General features: G+C 40.2%; 1 protein-coding gene across 9 annotated transcripts; it reads right to left on the bottom strand.

The window, feature by feature from the left end:
* Nucleotides 1-5,110: 5,110 nt before the first annotated feature.
* Nucleotides 5,111-21,840, bottom strand: LOC124139777 (phosphoinositide 3-kinase adapter protein 1-like). 9 transcript variants are annotated; one of them, XM_046507118.2, is made up of 12 exons: nucleotides 21,670-21,840; nucleotides 19,010-19,491; nucleotides 13,934-14,060; nucleotides 13,005-13,262; nucleotides 11,776-11,972; nucleotides 10,992-11,040; nucleotides 8,024-8,074; nucleotides 7,556-7,609; nucleotides 7,155-7,204; nucleotides 6,752-6,803; nucleotides 6,544-6,596; nucleotides 5,111-6,326 (listed from the first exon to the last, which is right to left on the bottom strand). In XM_046507118.2, exons 1-12 carry the CDS (start codon nucleotides 21,710-21,712, stop codon nucleotides 6,162-6,164), a joined length of 1,581 nt encoding a protein of 526 aa, XP_046363074.2. In that variant the 5' UTR covers nucleotides 21,713-21,840; the 3' UTR covers nucleotides 5,111-6,161. The 9 variants fall into 9 exon arrangements, with proteins under 9 accessions (XP_046363074.2, XP_046363069.2, XP_046363062.2 ...); XM_046507113.2 differs by having other exon boundaries at nucleotides 11,785-11,972; nucleotides 13,005-13,280; XM_046507106.2 differs by having other exon boundaries at nucleotides 13,005-13,280.
* Nucleotides 21,841-22,106: the final 266 nt, after the last annotated feature.

Below are 22,106 nucleotides of genomic sequence, written 5' to 3' on the forward strand. Positions count from 1 at the left end.
GTGGCTTATTGTGCTCCATGCTGGCTGCAAGAGTCAGGGATTCCTACCAGGCTGTTCGCTAGTCTTCAAGAAAAAATCCAAGGACATACCGAGACTATCATACCGAAATGAACGGAGCGTTATTCCTAGAATGGGTTAAAACTCAACTGGTACCGGTATTGCCCCCCAAGAGTCTGGTTGTCATGGACAATGCTCCATATCATGGCGTTTAGGTACCTAACACAAAAGCCCCAACGTCTAACGACGTTATGATAGAATGGTTGACACACAAAGCAATACCGTATCCACAAAAAGCAACGAAACCTGTTCTGTGTGGTATTATAAAGTCTAATAAAACCACACATGTCTTTAAAGTTGACGAGTATCTTAAAGAACATGGCCATTCAGTTTTGCGATTGCCGCCCTATCATTGCGATTTAAACCCAATAGAACTAATTTGGGGTATCATTAAAGCGGATGTTGCCAGGCAAATACAACATTCAAACTGCGGGATGTACAGAAACTGGTTCAACAATCACTAGACACCATCACGCAGGAAACGTGGCAAAAGTGTGTTGAGAATGAAATAGAGAGACATTATTGGGATCACAGTGGATTAGACCATGCCACAACCAAGCCAGTGATCATCAGAGTAGACTCGGACAGCGGCGATAGCGATTCGGACAACAGCGACGCCGATTCCGAATGCACTGTCACGGCTTCAGAAACCTGCAACAGTGACTCCGATTGAAAACCCCAAACGGCTTTTGAGATGACCCCCATATACGGTGCACACGCGTGTTCATTACCGGGCTGTTCCATGAGCGACTGGTCCTCCCTGGTATGGGATGGCGAAGAATGTCAACAATATGATGATCGTTTGTAAAACATTTTTTTTTTATTCGGGGGGTCCAAAATTATGAGACAAGAGTCATCAGAAAGATGACATATCCCCCCGGCAGCTGTCTGTAAAGTAACCACTAGTAAATGTGCAATTTTGTATGTAATGAGTCAACAGTTTAATGTTCTTTAAGAAGCATACATTGTTTACCCACAAATGATCCACCATCTATGTCCAACTTCATTCCATAAAAATTTAAAAAAATAAAAATTAGAAAAAACCCAAAATATCAAAAGGCACCACTTCAGTATGTGCCTGATAGCTTTGCTAAGTTTCGATCAAATACACTGAATGGTTTTCGAATTCTTCCCCGGAAACGAACCCCATCCCCAATTGAGTCTATGTCCAACTTCATTCCATAAAAATTTTAAAAAATAAAAATTAGAAAAAACCCAAAATATCAAAAGGCACCACTTCAGTATGTGCCTGATAGCTTTGCCAAGTTTCGATCAAATACACTGAATGGTTTTCGAATTCTGCCCCGGAAACGAACCCCATCCCCAATTGAGTCTATGTCGAACTTCATTCCATAAAAAATTTAAAAAATACAAATTAGAAAAATCCCAAAATATCAAAAGGCACCACTTCAGTATGTGCCTGATACCTTTGCCAAGTTTCGATCAAATACACTGAATGGTTTGGGAATTCTGCCCCGGAAAAGGAAATGATTACGTACGGACAGACGGACGGACAGACAGACTGGCTGATCGCTATATCCCCCCGCATTATATGCCGGGGGGATAACAAACCATCAGAGTTGGTCTGTCCAATTCATGTCGCTGTGCACATTTTGGTTTTGTTGCAATTATTAGATTTTGAGTTAGTGAGCAATTCATCGGTCTCAGATGGAATCAAACGGACTGTAGTCAATGTAGTACATGTTTGAATAGAACATTGCAAGTGTATTTGGTCTGTTGATGCCGTTTGAATAGTTATATGGGTACAAATGGACACAGACATGGAAAAGAATGAGTACCGAGCAGTCATCAAGTTTTTAGACTTTAGAGAAAAGCACTCGCCAAGAAATTCATGACCGCATGTCACAAGTGTATTGGGATAAATGCCCTAGCTATTCCACTGTTAAACGTTAAGCAGCTATGTTTAAGGCTGGGAGAACAAGCCTTGATGATGACCCTAGGTCTGGACGTCCCTTAACTTCCATTAATGAAGATTCAGTCAAGGAGATAAAACTTATACTGTCAGATAGACGTATTAGCATAGTTGAACTTGAGGAAGATACAGGTCTAAGCCATGGATCCATTGAAACTATTATTCATGAATAACATATCTGCTCGATGAGTGGCAAAGTTTCTAAATTCTGATCTTAAGGAAAAAAGAACGACATCGCCAGAGGACATTTAAAGCTGTTTGGCGAGGATTTCGTCAAATTCGGAAAGAGATCAGTAACGGGTGATGAAACATGGGCCTACCACTAGAATCACGAGTCAAAACGTCAATCCATGGAATGGCACCATTCCACTTCTTCGGCACCAAAAAAAATCAAATCTTCAAGATCAGTGAAGGAAGTTATGGCCACTGTATTCTGTGATGCAAAGGGTGTGATCCCTGTTGATTACTTAGAAAGTCAAAAGACGATTACCGGTGCCTACTATGCTGATTTGTTTCATCGCCTGAGATATTCTATCAAAGAAAAGCGGCGAGGAATGGTTACTGCTGGTTTTCCACTTCCTCATGACAATGCCTCTTCTCACACCTCTCGACTTGCAAAGACTGCTGTGCGACAATGTGGGTTCGAAGAGCTTCCTCCATAGTCGCCTGACCTGGCACCAAGTGATTTCAACCTGTTTCCTAAACTGAAAGAACACCTTTGTGGGAAGCGCTATGACGACAACGATAACCCCAAAGCTGCCGTGAATGGGGCTTTCAGGGTGGATTCAGAAAACGTCTTCCTGACTTGAATTGAAAAGCTTCACTCTCGATATAAGAAAGTGTATTGATAAGCGTGGAGATTATGTTGAAAAATAAAATTTAAAACTTATACAATTCTTAGTTTTGTATGTTAGGCTTAGAACGTTTTGACCAGCCCTCGTATAATTTCATAATGACAAAGTGTAGCTTCACCAGGTAACCTGTTTTAACGGTCATTAACACATCTATCCACTTGTGTTACCCTTATTTCTGGGAATACTGGGTTCTGAATGTTTGCTTTTTTTACAGCGAGGAGCGTTGCTTCTTTTAGTCTTTATAATTCAATGGGAGATCAGTTGAAGTTACATGTGATTTAGGAACAGGGTTAAGCACCTGTGAATACAGGGGAATATACTTTTAGATAATATAAGTTTTTCTCTTTGCCGCCTTACTTCCACTTTATATACTGAACAACAAAAGTTCCTGTGACATTGAATAAGATTTAATGCAAAGTTATGTTTTTTACCAAATCTGAATCAATTTCGTTTTGCAACAGATAAAAGACTCCTGTAAGTGTTCGAATGGTTTAATTTGCCATACTGACTTCAGAAAATGCGTGATTTCATAAAAAAAACCATGAACATGCCAAAATGTCAATTTACAAATCAATAGCGAGTGTGTCCACCTCTGGTTGCGATGCAAGCAACACATCTTCGTCTCATGGAATGGACCAGCCGTCGCACAAAGTCCTGTGGGATATCTGTCCATATCTGCTGGAGCATGTTTCGAAGTGCCCGGAGTGTCTGTGTAACACGTGGTTGACGTCGAAGGCGCCGATCCATCACATCTCACATGTGCTCGATTGGTGAGAGATCAGGGGAGAGAGCCGACCAGGGGATGACATTCACGTTGTTTTGTTGAAAAGAATCCTGAACAAGTCGAGCAATATGAGGCCGGGCGTTGTCATGTTGAAAGGTAATGCCTGAGCCATGACGACGCAAAAATGGTAGAACAACAGGGCCGATGATCTCGTCGCGGTAGCGCTGTCCATTGAGATTTCCCTCTACCACTATCAAATGGGTCCTCTGTCTTGCTGTAATCCCACCCCATACCATAACGTTGCCGCCACCGAACCGATCTTCTTCCATGACACAATGATTGACGTAACGTTCACCTCGACGTCGGTACACTCGAATCCGTCCATCGCTGTGACTGAGGTGAAAACGAGACTCGTCAGTGAATAGAACTTATCCCCACTGCATGGCCGTCCAGCGTAGACGCTGTCTGAACCACTGTATACGTGCTTGACGGTGGTTTTTCTGTCAAAATGGGACGTCAAAATGGGACGTGGTTCTTCTGGCGACAGTCCATACACATCTGAGGCGACGACATACGGTTTGTGAAGATATTCGTCGAAGGCCAGGGATGCTTCTTGCAGTCACTGTTGCTGGCTGGAATCGATTGCGTAGGTGTGTTTTTCGAATCCAGTTGTCACATATAGGTATAACGTATTAGCTTGGCGTTCAGACGAATCGAGATTTTTGTCAGGACCTAGTATACCAGTCGAACCATCAGAGGGAGCCTTATTGGAAGTCATTCCATGTCTGGACCAAGGCCTGTCGCAGCTGTAACGTTCCATTCGACGTCGATAAACACGCTGACGACCATCACTGCTGTCCGGATGAAACCTGGACTCAACTGTGAAGAGGACTGAACCTCAGATGTTGTCTTGAACATGTTTGCGGGCAGTTCGATGACGTGGCAGCAAAATTGGACGTACAGCTGCACGTCGTGGTCGGATGTTGTGCTCTTGTAATCGATTCCTCACAGTCCTTGCACTAATCGGAAGTACACCAACGATTCAACGGGCAGTCAAGTTGCAGTCTGAAACCGATTTTCCAGGTGAACCAGACGAATATGAGTATCTTGCCGACGTGACGTTACTCGTGGACGTAGAACGTGGTCGGTCCGTGGTGTTACACGTCTGTTGGTACCGACCCCAGAGTGACTGTATGGTGTGTTACGATTTACACCAAAACGCCAAGCAGTGTTTTGTCCAATTCAAGTTTCAAGCTTTTTAACTGCACGCAACCACTCATTTTCAGATGGATGTGGCATAACGTTTACGAGGTTTCAACAAAGTTGCTTTTCATAGTTAAAGCACTTCAACGATTTACTTTGTGTTTGACTCGGTCTCAGGTGTAATGTAAATGCGTGATGAATTTCTTACTCATGGTATTTTATGCATGCAATGACCGGGATACGCGTGCAATTTCAGGATCATCACGGGTAATCATGTGTAAGTAAGTGCCCTTACATGTGATTATGATGCACGATTCTGAAAAATCCATGGACAGTTTATTATAATTTGATTGTTTATTGTGCATAGGTCTTGTTTCAAAGTATATATGTCAAAACGTGATGTAGACAAGTAAATGAGGAGGATGTCAAGCATGTACCTACAAGGCTGCAACCATTTGGCAGCGAGCGCACCAAGAGTGCACTTTTAGAATCCACACCGAAAAGGACAATAAATGCATGTTCTCTCACGAGAATGTTATCTTTCCAAGGCCCATCAATGAACCGCGTGTTTTGCAGGTATACTAAATTTAGCTCTTTAGATTTTGTTCGTGTTGCATGTATTAAACATAAAAAAACATAGTAACATAATATTGAAAAATCTAGGTAATACCTTTACAATTATTTACAAATTTCACGAAAGCCTCTGCTAACTTAACTGTTAAAAGTATCATTATTTTGACAATATTTCATATGACATAGCACTGAGTTCATAATTCCTACAATGTTCAAGTTCAAGTATCCAAGTTTTAGCAAATATGCCACTGCATCCAAGAAGGACAATGTCTTGGCTTATCTGCTGTCTCAATCCTCTCAATGACTTCACCGTTTCTCGTCTAATCTCTTCTCCTGATCTGTTCCATTCCAGCATTAGGAAACTTCCTTTGTTGTTTTAACTAAGTGTAGATGTTTTGGAATGTAGACCTTTTGGAGACATCCGCGACATGGCTTGGTTGATCTCAGTTTGAACAGTATTTCAGTTAGATCAGTGCAATGCGGGGGTACTTAACGGTTATGCATGTCGTAGATGTTTAAGAGTAACAAACCATTAATCACGACCGGTTCAAATCAGGGATTCGAACCCACGATCAATGATTACTGGCACGGCAACGAGACGCAACTATTAAGAAACGAACAATAGCTTGGCTTCATAGGATATCTACATCTTAAAGATGTTCTTGCATTTGCCTTCTAAGCATGAAACATTGTAATATCAGGAATAATATATACTGAATCTAATATACTCGGAGTTACGAATCATTAAAATGTCGGTCGAACACTTTAAAAACTCGTTGCATTCTGTAATTATCCCCGTCAGTCTGTGAGAACTCTTCTAGGATTTTCTGAAATGCAACATTTCAGCCCTGGTGTTTTGTGTCGGCTGTGAGACATCCTTTATGCTTGCGTAGATTCTGTCATCTCTTCTTGGTGGTAACCGTGGCAAGAAAACAATGTCTTCTTCCTTGATCATCGATATGCGTGCTGATTCCCGCGAAGACTGCAAAATATTATATATTATTATTGTGTTATACCAATTTGTAAGTGAAAAGAAAACGCACAGAGATTACATTTTCAGTTTAATCATACTAACTGTTGGCCACTTTCATAACGAAACAACTGAAGTGAATAACTTGTTTAAATAATAAGTATGTACACTGTTACTCAATCTACCGCACGAAACTGAATTCCCGTAAAGTGAATTGCAACCACTTTACCTCAGTGTTGAGTGTTCTGCTGCGACTTCTTAGAGTAACAGTTGGGGGCACCGCTGTCCAAATACATAGATAATGAAACCAAAATAATAATAGTCACAACAAAAAATCACGACATATGTTGAAGTTAAAGACAGTGCGTTGTACATTTAAGATATTCATTGTAAAGTGAGGTAGACATTGATCAGGTACATCGAATAAATAAACTCACGATTGCTGTTGTCGTCCCTGATACCAATTCTGGGGCGAAATTCTGTGCCCACCTGCCAAAACATAAATTCCTTGTTTATGCCCATGGTTTGTGTACCAATCAACAATGCTGGTTGTTTCATGCTTTACAAAGAGCATGCAATACTGAAGAGTGCACGTGTCTGTTGTCTTGGCTGGACAGCTTATTCTCTAGTGCATGTACATAGACATGGCAGTGGTTAAGGGTATCTGAATTTGCTTTTTCCTTGACCATATATGTATTGCTGTTGTTTCCGAAATATATATCCATGAGGAATTGATATCTGAGCAGTAAAATACTTTCCGATATTTAATCAATAAACATATATTGTCCGTAGTCAACGAATGCATTGATAGGCAGTTTTAACGTGAATCGTTATTCATACCATATCCATGGCCATGTAGTGATTGCCGGCTGGCAATATTGATCTTTGAACTGAAAAGAAAGTGTAAAAATGACATGAAAATGCACATGACTGCATGTTTCATAAATTAAAAACACATCCAATTTCATTCCTAAATGCAGTGGCACCCACAAGTAAATCAAACATTTTACGCATAATCATACACTATACTATACATACCCTTTAAATGATATTATTATAGGAGTAACAATGAGACAACAGTAATGGTAAGCGAAGGAACACCAGGATATAATATCCGGTTGTGTTTCGAAGATAAACTACTTGGTATGGTGGTATCTCATGATACCATGAAAACAATACCTCGCTTCTACAGCGTGTCTATCACATGTCTCAAGTTAGTTTGTTATCATTATTTTTCATACCGCCGTCAGGAACTTGAGAAGCACTGATATCTTCATAGTCTATTCTCTTTACCTCTGCAACGTCATTGAATGTTGTCAGGGAAATACACTTGCCAATAAGAAGAATAGTATAAGCATATGATGTTTCATTTCACTATTATCTCTCCGATACGACTTTTCTCGGATGTACTCTGATAACGTTTTCATTTACCAGTAACAAATATTCATACATTTTGATTGAAGGTAATAAATAATAAATATTAAAGAGAGTCACATTTAGTTCCTTTTACGTTAAATGGTATCAATCCTAGACTGCTTATTATGTTCCTAGTAGGTTAGTAAGGAAACAAGCATAATTATATGACATGCAATATTGAAATAAATAAGGAGTGTCTTGAATCATACTTTGTCACCAGGAATACTACAAAGCGGGTATAAATTGACCAGAAAAGTGGTATTGTTTATCCTTTGATTAAACAGAATACTTGCCTCTTAAAGCACTATTTGCATCTTTCATCATGTCACAATAAGCTTCTTTGTCTATAAATAAACACGGATAATGAACATTCATTCAAAGAAATTTCAGTATATTTCATCATGTTGTCTATCTCATGACAAAGTTACTTCTTCACGATTAGAACGTTTACATACACAAGTGAAAATGTTAAGCACTCCCTGAAAAAAGTTAACCACTGTCGGGCGACCGCGAATATAATTGTCAAATCATTTTGGTAATCATACCAACAGTTAGCCATAGCTAGAATGTAAATGTTTGCTACCGGTTGTGACGCGCCAAAGACGTGCAACAAGTGAACTACGACTTGTTAACAACGCTTGTCAACGCTAAATCCAAGCACACTTTGAAATTATCCTGAACTGTTGTCTTAATGTATGTTCAACAGGGCTCGTGGGAATAATAGGTATGCAAAGTGCTGAGGTAAAGGGCCGCGAAGATCGCAGCCTGCTTCGCTTGGTTAGGCGACATTCCTTTATACACGAGAAGAACTGGGCATTGAGGTAAATCCACTGGTTGTATGGGAGCATGTTCTGGTGGCGTGTCACTGGTGGGTACTCGCACCTGGCGGCAACGAGACACGCCATACACGCCCAAGAAGATTCCCACAGTCCCCTTTGCTGAAGGATCAGTCATGACATGGGGTTGCCTGTACCGCGATTCTAAGCCGGACATAGGGGGCTTCTAATGGGTGACGTCACGGGTGCAGGCCTTAAATTCTGGATCCGATCGATAAACCACATTAGGAAAACCTATGGCATCCAGACCCTTCTACAAGGACGGCTACGCGAGACCACACCCTTCTCGACAGGTGACAGAGGTCCTCCAGCAAAACGCTGTCACAACCCATCCCTTGGCCCACCATGAATCCAGATCTCAACACGGTGCAATACATCTAGGACACCATAGAGCGCAGAAGATACAGAAGCTGTACCCACTACTAGCCAATCTATAGGAACTGGCACAATCACAGCACCACCAAGAATGGCAAAACCTACCGCAGGGACGCAGGGACGCAGGAACGCAGGAGGCATCTCACATGAGGCATGAGGAGGCGGGTTCGGGAGCAGGGTTGAGGCGGTCTTCCGGTCACGTGGCGGATGTACATTTTGTGGACAATCTCGTCACATAAAGTCATTTTGGGGACATGAGGGTCAATTTTACCAGCAACAACTGTCTGGGTTACGTACGTAGTTACGTACTAATTTTGTCAATAATATACACAATACACTGTCCACCGATAATATGAATACTATTTCCTAAAATATCATGATTGTTGTCTTTGTTTATTGACAAAAACAGCATATGTTCTGGTTTCTATGCCATATATTTCGGACCATCGCATGGTTTTTAAACATAACTCCAAATCAACTGGGGGCACTTATCTTTTGCCCATGTGTATACAGTAAACTGTATTTCATAAAACACAAATGTGTCACAGTGGTCAATTGTAGATCGGATATTTCTACCAATATGATGCGTGTGAACGCTTATTGCACACTCTCCGTGTAGGTTATCCTTTCGGTATTATTTGCAAGAGATATATGTGCATTTGTAAGACCAAGATATAGGATAGAAAACATTCAGCAGTGTTGAACGAAATATACTCTCCAAAGAAACGCATAGTCTGGTGTGTCCAAAGTAGGATAACCCATTTAATACAATATCATTTTCAGCCAAATTATATAAAAAGGAAGTCGGAATGTCAGTAACATAAATAAGTAAATAAAAGAAGTTCAATCAGTGGTGACGTCAATTCACAAGTGGGCGTCGGTACCTATTGTGACCACCATGTGCCACCAAAACTGCTCTGCATCTTTTCGGCCTAGATTGATGAAGTCTTTGAATCTAATGACGTAAAAGGTCATCCCTGTAGCGAATAACTGTTCAATTAGTCTTTACGTGCACATGGTTTGATCTCTGCGTGTAGGATATGCACATCACTCTTTCGTTACTCTGCCGTCACACTGCTTACAACAGACACTCTAACTCAGTTTCAGTTGCCGCTGCAGTGGTGATCCGAGTTCCACTACTTCGTGGCCGATGTTGCTTGGAATTGTATCGCTGACCTAAATCCCAAAGACGATGCAGTGTGGTTTTAAATAGGTACTACCGCTGCCCACGATTCCTTAAATTGCTCGTCGATATTCCAAACAGTTCTTTCTGCATTACATTTTCATGCAAATTTACACTACCCCACGCAGAAATGCACTTCATTTTAAAATGTTACGTTTTGACACGCTGAATCTTTTCCGTTAACATATAGGAGCATTTTGTTAGTAAACATGTTACAATCAAAGACGATTTCTGACAAATATTTGAAATTGCATCTTTCCACACCAAGAGTGCGTTTCTTTTTTGAAAGAGTATACATTAATACAAACATGAGGATAGCCTTCAGATGTAGTTTATGACGAGTTGCTTGGCAATATTAGTAAGAAGCATGGGTTAAAGGGGACGGTACATGGGAAGCAAGTAGTGTATAGAGAGGTTAGAGTCTGCAGCGAAACACGTCTTGCATGTTCACTCATTTTGTATCCGTCCCTCAATCAACACTAACTTAAGTTAAACATGTCCCACCTAAATGTGAAACCAATCAATAATGTTGAAACCAACCATAAACGAATCGGCGGTCAGACATACTATTCAACTTGAGGACGCCATGGAAGGCTGATACTGAGTGTCTGCTTTGATCAAATGATCCTGTTCAATTCTCGAGTACAGAATCACACGAATAGGATCACGAGTTTATTCCTCAATGTTTGTCCAGAAAAACAATGTTGTATTTGAGTAAAGCCTTGATTTGAGCCATGCTATGACCATCCCCACGAATGAGCAAAACACATGATGGCTAAAAGACAGATCAGCAAGACATTAATCATGACAAGACGTGCGTCCTAATGTGGTTTGATCATGCTCAAGTACAGCTTCTCACATATTTACCTTGTGCAGCCTCTATCGTTTCCTTTTCTGACTGTGTTAGCGAAGGCTCCTTAAAAACAAATGGATAGACCTATAACATTACAAATACAGACACTGTTTGATACAGCCAAATAGTCCTGTTCAGATCAGCTACTGCAGGTTGATTATTACACCAAACAAAAATGTTGTGTCAAAATATAAACAAACAATTGATTCGAATATTGTGAATTGTTAAATATTGACACCTAGTTTAATATATTACAGTTTAATAAGGGCCTAGGACCCAAAATTTATGTTTCATACTTTGTACCATCGTAAAAAAGGGGGAATTCGTGTCTTTGACGCGACGAAAGAACGACTAAGTCATTCACGACAAACATATGACTCTGTAGGTTAGATTCATACAAACTCATTCACTCCACATGAGACCAACTCCGTGGTCTAGTGGAAGGTCGGGGGTTCGATCCCCACCCGCGTCATACCAAAAAACGTTAAATGATGGTATTACGCTCGGCATTAAGCGGTTAAAACAAGGACTGTTGGACTCGGAATCAGTATGCTGTGTCTGAGTTGGATAATTATGTTAAACTGTGCCATGGTTTCTCAGTGGAGAACGTTTAACACCACTTCACTTCACCTCACTTCACTTCACTTCACTCCATATGACCTACAAAGGGTGGTAGTAATGGACGCATCCACGCACGCACGCACGCACGCACGCACGCACACGCACGCACGCACACACACACACACACACACACACACACACACAGAACATCAAATGGTCACTGCTGACATCCCTAACCATTAATACCCTGAGACTTTCGGAAAGCCGGATGTGTTGAAATTTCAGTGCGATATCTGCTGGTGTGAGACCATTTCTGTTTTTCATCTTGCTGGCTAGTTTTCCCACTGGTGTATCCTGTATGGATCTGCATAACTCCTTGAGTCCAAACCGAGCCGCTACATGAAGTAACGTTGGCGAATCCTGTTCTCTGTTGCCTATGAAACCATGCAGTCAAAAAAGTCAATCGAGCATTCACTGATACACCTATTTGACCAGGAAAACGACATACATTTCGAACGTAATTAATTCGTAATTATTGTTTGGCATATTCACCCATGCACGAAGCACAACGCTGGGCCACAGGGCCATGAAGCACACACTGGTCAGTAAAAGGGGCATTTATATATTTTCCAAACTGGTTAATCTTTTCTTTTTGTAAAACCTAGATCCATTCTGAACATTCTATAGGTTTTTGTAGACGTGGACCATATTTTCCAAAGATATTTCTTTCAAAGTACCAAGGCAAAAAAAATAAAATATGTTTCTGTAATTATTGTGTCTGCAATTTCTAAAATCTTTGCAATTGATGAGTACACAGGAAAGCAGTTTCTAAGTAAATGATCAAACTTCTCTCTGACCTCAAAATCTGGCTGTCGGTCATGATTCTCGCATAGAAGCAAAGTTACAATTGTCCATAATGAGACATGCAAGTACATATTTACGACGCACATTATGCCAAGAAGAACACACCATACTTATATACTCACCGCCAAAAGAAACTCGAATTTAGAAACATATGGAGAAGTGCGTAGTTTAAGAAGAGATATGTTTCCAATGTGTACCACGTAATGACAAAACTAACAATCAGTCAAGTTTTACCACTGCGTGTCTTTATTCTGATCACAATATGCTGCACGTGATTTCCAAACTTACGCTAACCCTGCACGAGACAATTTTTTCATCTCGTGTCATGGGTCTGTGACGTCACATGTAATGTGTTCATGAGCTTCGATTCACACAACATACCAATATGTCCGTTTGTGCATTGAACAAATCTAACATCTCTTGAATATGAGTAATCCTTCTTATGTTAACCGACATGTAAGGGTATTCACGTTTCTTTTGTCGGTGAGTATAGGTATTGCTTTTGGTATATTAAATATTACATGAAGTGCCGTGCTATATTTCTAGCCAAACTTAAAAGTACCATGACACATATATTGTCATTGAAATAGATATTCATTTACCTTGAACATCTTGTTTATCACAATCTATTGTCGTTAAGCTGTGGGCATTGCCGAACATGTGGCATAGAGTTTGGTCAAGGATGCCGGTGTTGGAGCTAGTGTCCCCTAGCACTGCCTGACACAGCAGATCCAAAGGCCTGGTCACTTCGTCAAGGAGATACTGAACCTCGGCCAGCTTTGAGTAGTATACCAACGTTTCCACGCCCGATGAACACCCGTTCACGAACACTTGCACCTCTGTCTCGCCCGAGTAAACACCTTCACACAGAACACATCCTGGCATAACAGTGTACAACTGAATGAAGCTCATTGTTATTATTGATAACAACAGCTTAATGATCACAGATTCAGAAAATAAACACAACGCGCTTTTAGATTTGCGTTTGGTATTGAGTATTCGATGCCCAGATAGTACATATGGAACTCATATCTCAAAAGACGTGTGTACAGCGACGATGTGATTTGGTTTATTGATTGTCTTCGTATTCCTCTCGACAAAATGAATATCTAAATGAATATGTGTTTAAACGCAACAATATGCTAAGTGTGCTAAATGTCGCATATAGTTTCCTGTTCACTGTGGGGTTCGAAATGGCATATCGCCACGTCAACGAGTTCGTCACTTAATCGTCTTTAAAAAGCGGCGGATCCTAGAGAAGTACCAAATGTCACAACATGGTCACATCGTTTAAAGTCGTCGTCGCTCTATCATGACACAGATGGGACCCCACAGCAGTTTGATAATACGTGGGTTTTTTTCCATTTGCAAATCCATCAACGCATACATATAGAGTCACTATGTTTATCTTAAATATGTCACGTTACCACACCCATGTATCAGGTTAACGTAAATAAAGTTTATGTGCTACCTTTTATTCGAACTTTAAGATTATATTTCCCGTTTCTAAAACATATGTCATGATACTTACCCACAGGGTTGAAAAAATACGTGTAAGGGTTGTAGAAAGTTGCAGCAATCTTGTCCGATTTGTCTTGCTGTATTTCAACACATCCTCGAGTTTCTCTTGAAAACATCACATAGACCTTGTCTACATTCTGTCAAAATAAACAAACAAAGTGTAACTTCTATATTGTGTACACGAAACTCTGCAAGAAAGACTTATGAAACAATAGGCTATGTTACCAGTGATAGAACACCTAGATCATACTATCTTCTTTTTAGCAATTGTATGATAAATGTATTTTGCATGATTTGTATAAATAGAGGTTATCACGCGAGTGTGTTTGGGGATGGTAAATATCCTGCATTAGGAATAAACATTGTATTTAGCGAGCCTTGGCGAGCTAAATACATAGTGTTTATTCCTAATACAGGATATTAAACATCCCCAAACACACAAGAGTGATAACCTCTTTATCATATAATGTCATTCTTTAATTCTGTGCTTCAAAATCGCTTTCCCTCTCTCACAAACATTACAGAAACATTGCGAGTTTTCCTGGAATGCGCGCATTAATATTTATTACGTCACAGGGTAAGTGATGTGTCAGTCGGACAGTGACAGTAGCCGATATAGTTCCAACTGAAATATGTTTCTTATACAGTGGCGAAGCAACATATACGCAAAACAACAATTGTTTTTAATTGCCTTTCGCGGCAATCCATCTGTCTGTCCGCTAGAGTAACTGCTCTTTGTCAAAGGGAAGCTACTCTAACCCTAGTCTATGAGACGTCACGGCCACGGTCAGACGTTGTTGACAGTCGGTCTGTCCTGTCATAACGATAAGAAGTGTAGTCAGATGTACACACAGCGACAAAACGAAACAAGGTAACAATTCAAACATATTTCCGCCAAATCCAACTATTTTAATTTGTGGAGGAGGTTCCAAGCCGCAGAGGTCTACAAGCACAGATATGGCTACTGATTCCGCTTGGCTAGGCCTCGTGCCCTCGCCAAATTGTTTCGAAATTTATATCTCCAAAGTTGCCAAAACTTATAAAATGCCTTAGCTACGTCACAGTTAGACACAGATTTTCAGTATATTAGACTGTTCTTTTGATAATAATAGCAATTATCCCTGTAGTTTATCCAGATTCCCGATGGTTAATTCTGACTCGATCGCCGAATGACGAGTGCGACGCCATGTTTGTTTATAAACAGTGAAAGTAGTCCCTACTTGACCTTTGATATTTGCATCTCTATCCGCATATGACCCCAACGGATATCGTTTTTATCCGTTGGCTTTATCCTGTCGAGAAACCTACCCATTATATGATAAAATGTGTTATCGGTAGAATTGCTAGAGTTATCATAAAGCGTTATCTGTCAAAGTGCTGGTCACTGTAATTTGACAATGCCCTGATTTTGTTTAAGTCGCATACTAATATAATAAAACAATGCGTCTGGCTATCGTACATCTCTGTCGACTCCGGGACTGAGCAAGTATTTAGGTCGCGAATATATCCTGAAAGACTCAACAACGATTTAGATGAGGAAACAAACAAGAGCTTGCAGATGGAAGGTGAATCGAACCACAGATTCACGATCAAACACGGGGAAAACCCCTTACCCTGGCAACGTTTAGGCAATCGTCAAACTTCCTTCCGTGCTAGTATCAATCACTGTACCATCATTTACAATACCAACATCCAGCAAACTATAAATGTTGTCGTTCGAAAATCTCATAAAATGGATTCACTGCAAGCGTCCTCATGCTTCAACTATAAGTGTTCAGGGCAAACTATACTTTATTAGACTACACATGCCGGAGAGCAACTTGTATGTACCTCCTTTACTCACAAGTGCACATGGTCTTTATGCATACACATATGCACGTTTTTCATTCACATATATAAACACATGTTAGTATCATTCTTTTCACACACATATATACAAGTGTACTTCATTCACACACACACATACGGGGGCACGGGTGGCCCAGTCGTCTAAGGCGCCGCGAATCGCTGTGCAGATTTGCGTCCCTTGGGCGCCCAGAAACCTTTGATTGTGGGTTCGAATCCCGGTTCGCCCCGATTATGTTTCTAGGTTTATCAGCACCATACCCGTGCTCGTGGGTGTCATCGAAGTGGTAAACGTCTGCATCACTTCGGGCTTTCCTCCCACATAGAGCTGACACGCCGTGATATAACTGGAATACTGTTAAAAGCGGCGCTAATATCCAGCCCACTCACACACATACTCATACATACACCTATACGCGTTTTCGTCATCCATGCGTGTCTATACGCACCTTCCATCGTCACGACGGTTTTATTGGTTAAGAAAGTTTATAACCTAGTCATAATCACCATTATTCTATATTATTCATTGTCCCTCGACGAACACGAACATTCAAGAAGGAACAAGGAAAATACATGTGACATTCACCAGGGTCGTTTAGCCTTGTTGTGATACGACGCAGTTCCCTGTTTATTCAATCAAACATCCTGTTATAATGTGACATGCATTGGCCGTGAACTGGGCGTCCTTGTATAACTTGGATTGACAAAATTGTAACACACCCATTTACATGTGTTCATTATTAATACACATATACACACGTACTTCATTATCACCCACATATGCACAGGTACTTCATTATCACACACACATATACAGGTACTTCAATAACACACACATACACACGTACTTCATTAACACACACACATACCTAGGTACTTCACTAACACACACATACACACACACACCTAGGTACTTCACTAATACACACGTACTTCATTAACACACACATATACCTAGGTACTTCATTAACACACACATATACACAGGTACTACATTAACACCCACATACACACATACTTCATTAACACACACATACACACCTACTTCATTAACACACACATACACACGTACTTCATTAACACACACATACACACGTACTTCACTAACACACACATACACACGTACTTCATTAACACACACACATACCTAGGTACTTCACTAACACATACATACACACGTACTTTATTAACACACACATACCTAGGTACTTCACTAACACACACATACACAAGTACTTCATTAACACACACACATACCGAGGTACTTCATTAACACACATACACACACGTACCTATCACACATAAACAGGTACTTCATTGTCACACACATACACACATACTTCATTATCACACACACATACACAAGCACTTCATTAACACACACATATACACAGGTACTGCATTTACACACACATACACACGTACTTCACTAACACACACATACACACGTACTTCATTAACACACACACATACCTAGGTACTTCACTAACACACACATACACACGTACTTTATTAACACACACATACCTAGGTACTTCACTAACACACACATACACAAGTACTTCATTAACACACACACATACCGAGGTACTTCATTAACACACATACACACACGTACCTATCACACATTAACAGGTACTTCATTGTCACACACATACACACATACTTCATTATCACACACACATACACAGGCACTTCATTAACACACACATATACACAGGTACTGCATTACACACACATACACACATACTTCATTAACACACACATACACACCTACTTCATTAACACACACATACACAAGTACTTCATTAACACACACACATACATAGGTACTTCATTAACACACATACACACACGTACTTATCACACATAAACAGGTACTTCATTGTCACACACATACCCACATACTTCATTATCACACACACACATACACAGGCACTTCATTAACACACACATATACACAGGTACTGCATTTACACACACATACACACCTACTTCATTAACACACACATACACACCTACTTCATCAACACACACATACACACGTACTTCATTAACACACACTTACACACGTACTTCATTATTACACACACATACACACGTACTTCATTAACACACACATACACACGTACTTCATTAACACACACGTACACACGTACTTCATTATCACACACATACACACGTACCTCATCATATACACGTACACAGGTACTTTATTAATAAACAACGTACTTCATTACCACACATATATACACACGTAATTTATTTACACACACCTATACACACGTCCCTTATTAACACATGGACGGTGGTGTAGCGTAGTGGTTTAAAGCGTTCGCACGTTACGCCACGTGGTTTCGATTCCCCACATATGTATTTCTGGTGTTCCCACCGTGATATTGCTGGAATATTGCTAATAGCAGCGTAAAGCCATACTCACTCACTATTAACACACACACACACACACACACACACACACACACACACACACACACACACACACACACACACACACACACACACACACACACACAGAGTGTGTGTATATATATATATTTACACGAACTTACACTAACACACATATACCCACGTACTTTATTATCACAAACACATACACACATATAAACACACGTGCTTCATATAGCTGGAATATTGCTGTACGGGACATTAAAAAACATACAAACAAACGAACAAAATGAACCAATTACTTCTGTCTTCAGACGCTATGATGTTACAAGTAAAATGTTTTTATGTACGAATGTACATACAGAGCTACATTTACGTAAGTAACGAAAACATTACTACACTCGTCTCCATTAGTTTTCTCTCTTTTGTCCTACGATGTGAAATACACTTGTTGAATTAAGTCGTGTATTAATCTCTCTATCTTACATACACATGTGTCACAATATGTGATAAAAAGAACCGCGACAAAACTGATCTTACAACCTTGATGGCTACGCCAGAATTGTCCACGTCAGCCCAACATTACTCTTGCCTGATCTAACCTTCTGTCAGAAGTCAACACATATCTTGAGTACCCTTCCAGGTCAAACAACTATTTAAAGTAAATACAAGCGACACAACCCTTTCCATATTCATAAGAAATCTCTACCGTCGATTGCACGATTCCTAGTGAGTGTATCCTGCCCCACCTGTGGCACCCGTCACAAAAACAAGCGAAGGCAAGTCAACCGTGCGCATGAGGGAACGGCTTGCATGTTACAGATAATAGACTCACCCATGTCACCACCGCTGGCATTAGTCGGAATGTCTTCAGCATGGGAAGTTGTTCATCATTGTCCTCCTCACATACCGCCATGAGAGTCACAAGACATTCACGGAGTGCTTCTTTGCTGTTTCCGACATCCTTATGAATCCACTTCACCGCCTCGTCACTCAGTCCACGAACAACCTTCTCTGCTTCAGAAACATCCACATAGAAATAGAGAACGACGGTTCGCTTCAGTGACTTGACCAAGGCATCGTGTAGGAATATTCCTGACGAACTGACTCCAGCAAGGAAGGACGGCGAAACGATCATTACATTTACTTTAGCTTCTGTGCGGTTAGTGTGGTCAGTCAGGTTATTGTTTTTCTTACTCAGGTCAGCGACATCCACAGTTTCAACAGAACACCCAAATCGTGTGTCACCAAAGCGTTGCTGTATGAACGCTGCCAGGTCTTTCCCATCATGTGCATAAAATAAAGCAAAGTCTATACCTGAAATGCAAGGCAGAAATTCAACTACATCTGCGACATTAAAATATATGTTGAATCCAAGGAATTAAACCGAAAATATATATACTTTTAAAACTACTTAAAACATAGTCAACCGAGAAATTTATTGCTATAAAAAAAAGATGAGGAAAATAACTTTAACAAAAATGATTACTTTTACTTTCAGCTTTTGATTCTTAGCTCTTTGTTGATACATGCTATGTTTGAGTCTGTGTGTTGCAACCTTTTTAGTTTGAAATATGACGCTTTCAAAGCCTTTCAATTTTAAAGAGTGTATTGTGTCATTCTATTACAAGCGCCTATATCAACCATATTCCAACAGGGGCGGTCGGGTAGCCTAGTGGTTAAAGCGTTCGCTCGTCACGCCGAAGACCCGGGTTCGATTCCCGACATGGGTACAATGTGTGAAGCCCTTTTCTGGTGTTCCCCGCCGTGATATAGCTGGAATATTGCTAAAAAGCGGCGTAAAACCGAACTCACTCACATTCCAACATGCACTAGTATTCTATGACCTTAAGCATACAGATACATCACTGTCACTTGTCATTAAGTAAAGGGGGGCGGTCGGGTAGCCTAGTGGTTAAAGCGTTCGCTCGGCACGCCGAAGACCCGGGTTCGATTCCCGACATGGGTACATTGTGTGAAGCCCATTTCTGGTGTCTGGTGATATTGCTGGAATATTGCAAAGAGCGGCGTAAAACCAAACTCACTCAATCACTCACTAACTCATTAAGTAAAGGTGACGCTCTTCAACGTTTTGTACGGACAATAAGTTTGCTGAAAATACAACACTCTATAATTGTGTCACAGTTAACATAAATATAATGCTGCTAATGTTGGTCAAAGGCCTCAACCTGAAGATACAGTCTCTATTACTTCTTAAATATTTCCCTGAAAGTAACCGAGGGCAAATCCATTCCTCAGATTGGTTATGGTGAATAGTAACATCAAATCAGTATCGTCGTATATCCTGTTTGCAATAATAAAAAATCATATATTTATGTAATAACTTTCAATAAGATTATTTGTTGGAAAAGTTGATAAATGTTTGTCTTTTTATCAAAGTATGTTTATACAAACATGCTGCTGGGTGTAATTGTTTGTTTGTGACGTGAGTACATTTAATCCCAAACAAGATATAGTGTGTTCCACATCAACAGGAACACATAACAATTATTTGGAATTATTCTAACATACATCGAAAGTGTTGCCACATGTGTTGCATGTATTGCATGTATTGCATGCATAAATACATCGTAAATCCTTGCATGAACCAGTGTATGTGCGAAGGCTTTAGCCGATCAGTAAATGGGGTAACGCTGTGTCCTATCACCACTAGCAAACATCCGGTAGGTGTGGTGTGACAGATTTAAGCTTCTCCGGATATATTGACAATGTTAAACGACTCTACCGTACCGGCGTCTAACATCCGCTGTAACAACGTGTATGTATTCAATCAGCAAGTATGTCTCTGTTGAGATTGAATTGAATGTATATTCTAAGGGTACCGACCATTTGATATTATAGGGGTGTGGGGTTGGGTGCGGGGGTTGGGCGTGTGTGGGTTCGGTGTTTTGTTTTGAGACCAGATGCTCTTTCAGCTACAGCTGCAAAACTGTTTTTATTACATCTGTGAGCCAAAATATGTTTTTCTAAAAACCCTTTGCAACAATGAAAATTTTGTTGCAGACAATTACCCAACAATAGGAAGCATCATTAACTTTTTCAAGAAATTTCGGGGACAATTTCTTTTTATCTATAACATCCCAGGCCCACACATCAAATGGTCGGCCCCTAACATTATTTAGTACACCGCAGTTTACCAGACCTATCCCAAACAGACAAAATGAGAATTACCAGTTGATATTCTTGAACATACTGCATTGAATGGATAAAACTATGGCTTGGGTACACACGTGTTACTGTATATATATTTTTTTTTTTTTTTTTTGCCAGACCATACTTCCAATTAAATATTCAAGTCCAAATATCATACTTCCAATTAAATATTCAAGTCCAAATATCATACTTCCAAATAAATATTAAAGTCGAAATATCACAAACCATATATAGGTCTCAGTACAGTCGTTTCACTTTATATTGTCACAAACTAACATACATGAAGATATACAGTTGCGATGGTATGTTCTAGAGTCCTACCTTTCCCAGCCATTCTTGGTGTCTTGTTTACCTTCGAATACATCCTAAATGCTATAAACACGTCTTTAGATCAGAAATACATCGATTATTTCCACAACTTGAATTAAATAGAATTAACCACAATGTCACCAGCTCGTGTTGCCATCTACGCCAGGCCAGCTTCTTAGACAAAGGGCCGCAACTGCTGAATGTGTAAATAAAATGCAGGAAGAAAATTGTATCGTTGTTTATTGATAATGCGTCAATATCGTGTCTTTGTACGTGCTCTTGTTAAGCCAGGCAACTTTCCTTAAATCTTCAAGGAAGCAAGCATTGTAGATGTTCCTGGTTTTGACCTATAATGAAATGAGGAATGATTTTCGATATTTTGGTAATGATTCATTTCATGATTACCAACACCGCCAATTTAATTTCTCTACATTTCCCCGTGTTTTTAC

The sequence above is a fragment of the Haliotis rufescens genome, unplaced genomic scaffold, assembly GCF_023055435.1.
Source record: "Haliotis rufescens isolate VD_foot unplaced genomic scaffold, xgHalRufe1.0.p SCAF_28, whole genome shotgun sequence".
NCBI classification, from domain to species: Eukaryota; Metazoa; Mollusca; class Gastropoda; order Lepetellida; family Haliotidae; genus Haliotis; species Haliotis rufescens.

Excerpts from the sequence above, each read along its gene's own strand:
- LOC124139777 (XM_046507106.2), bottom strand. The coding sequence starts at position 21,712 with ATGTATTCGAAGGTAAACAAGACACCAAGAATGGCTGGGAAAG. Across the intron at positions 13,281-13,933 it reads GTATTTTTTCAACCCTGTGG|GATGTGTTCTGTGTGAAGGT; the intron begins GTAAGTATCATG and ends CTGTTATGCCAG. Across the intron at positions 6,327-6,543 it reads GCAGAACACTCAACACTGAG|TCTTCGCGGGAATCAGCACG; the intron begins GTAAAGTGGTTG and ends AATATTTTGCAG.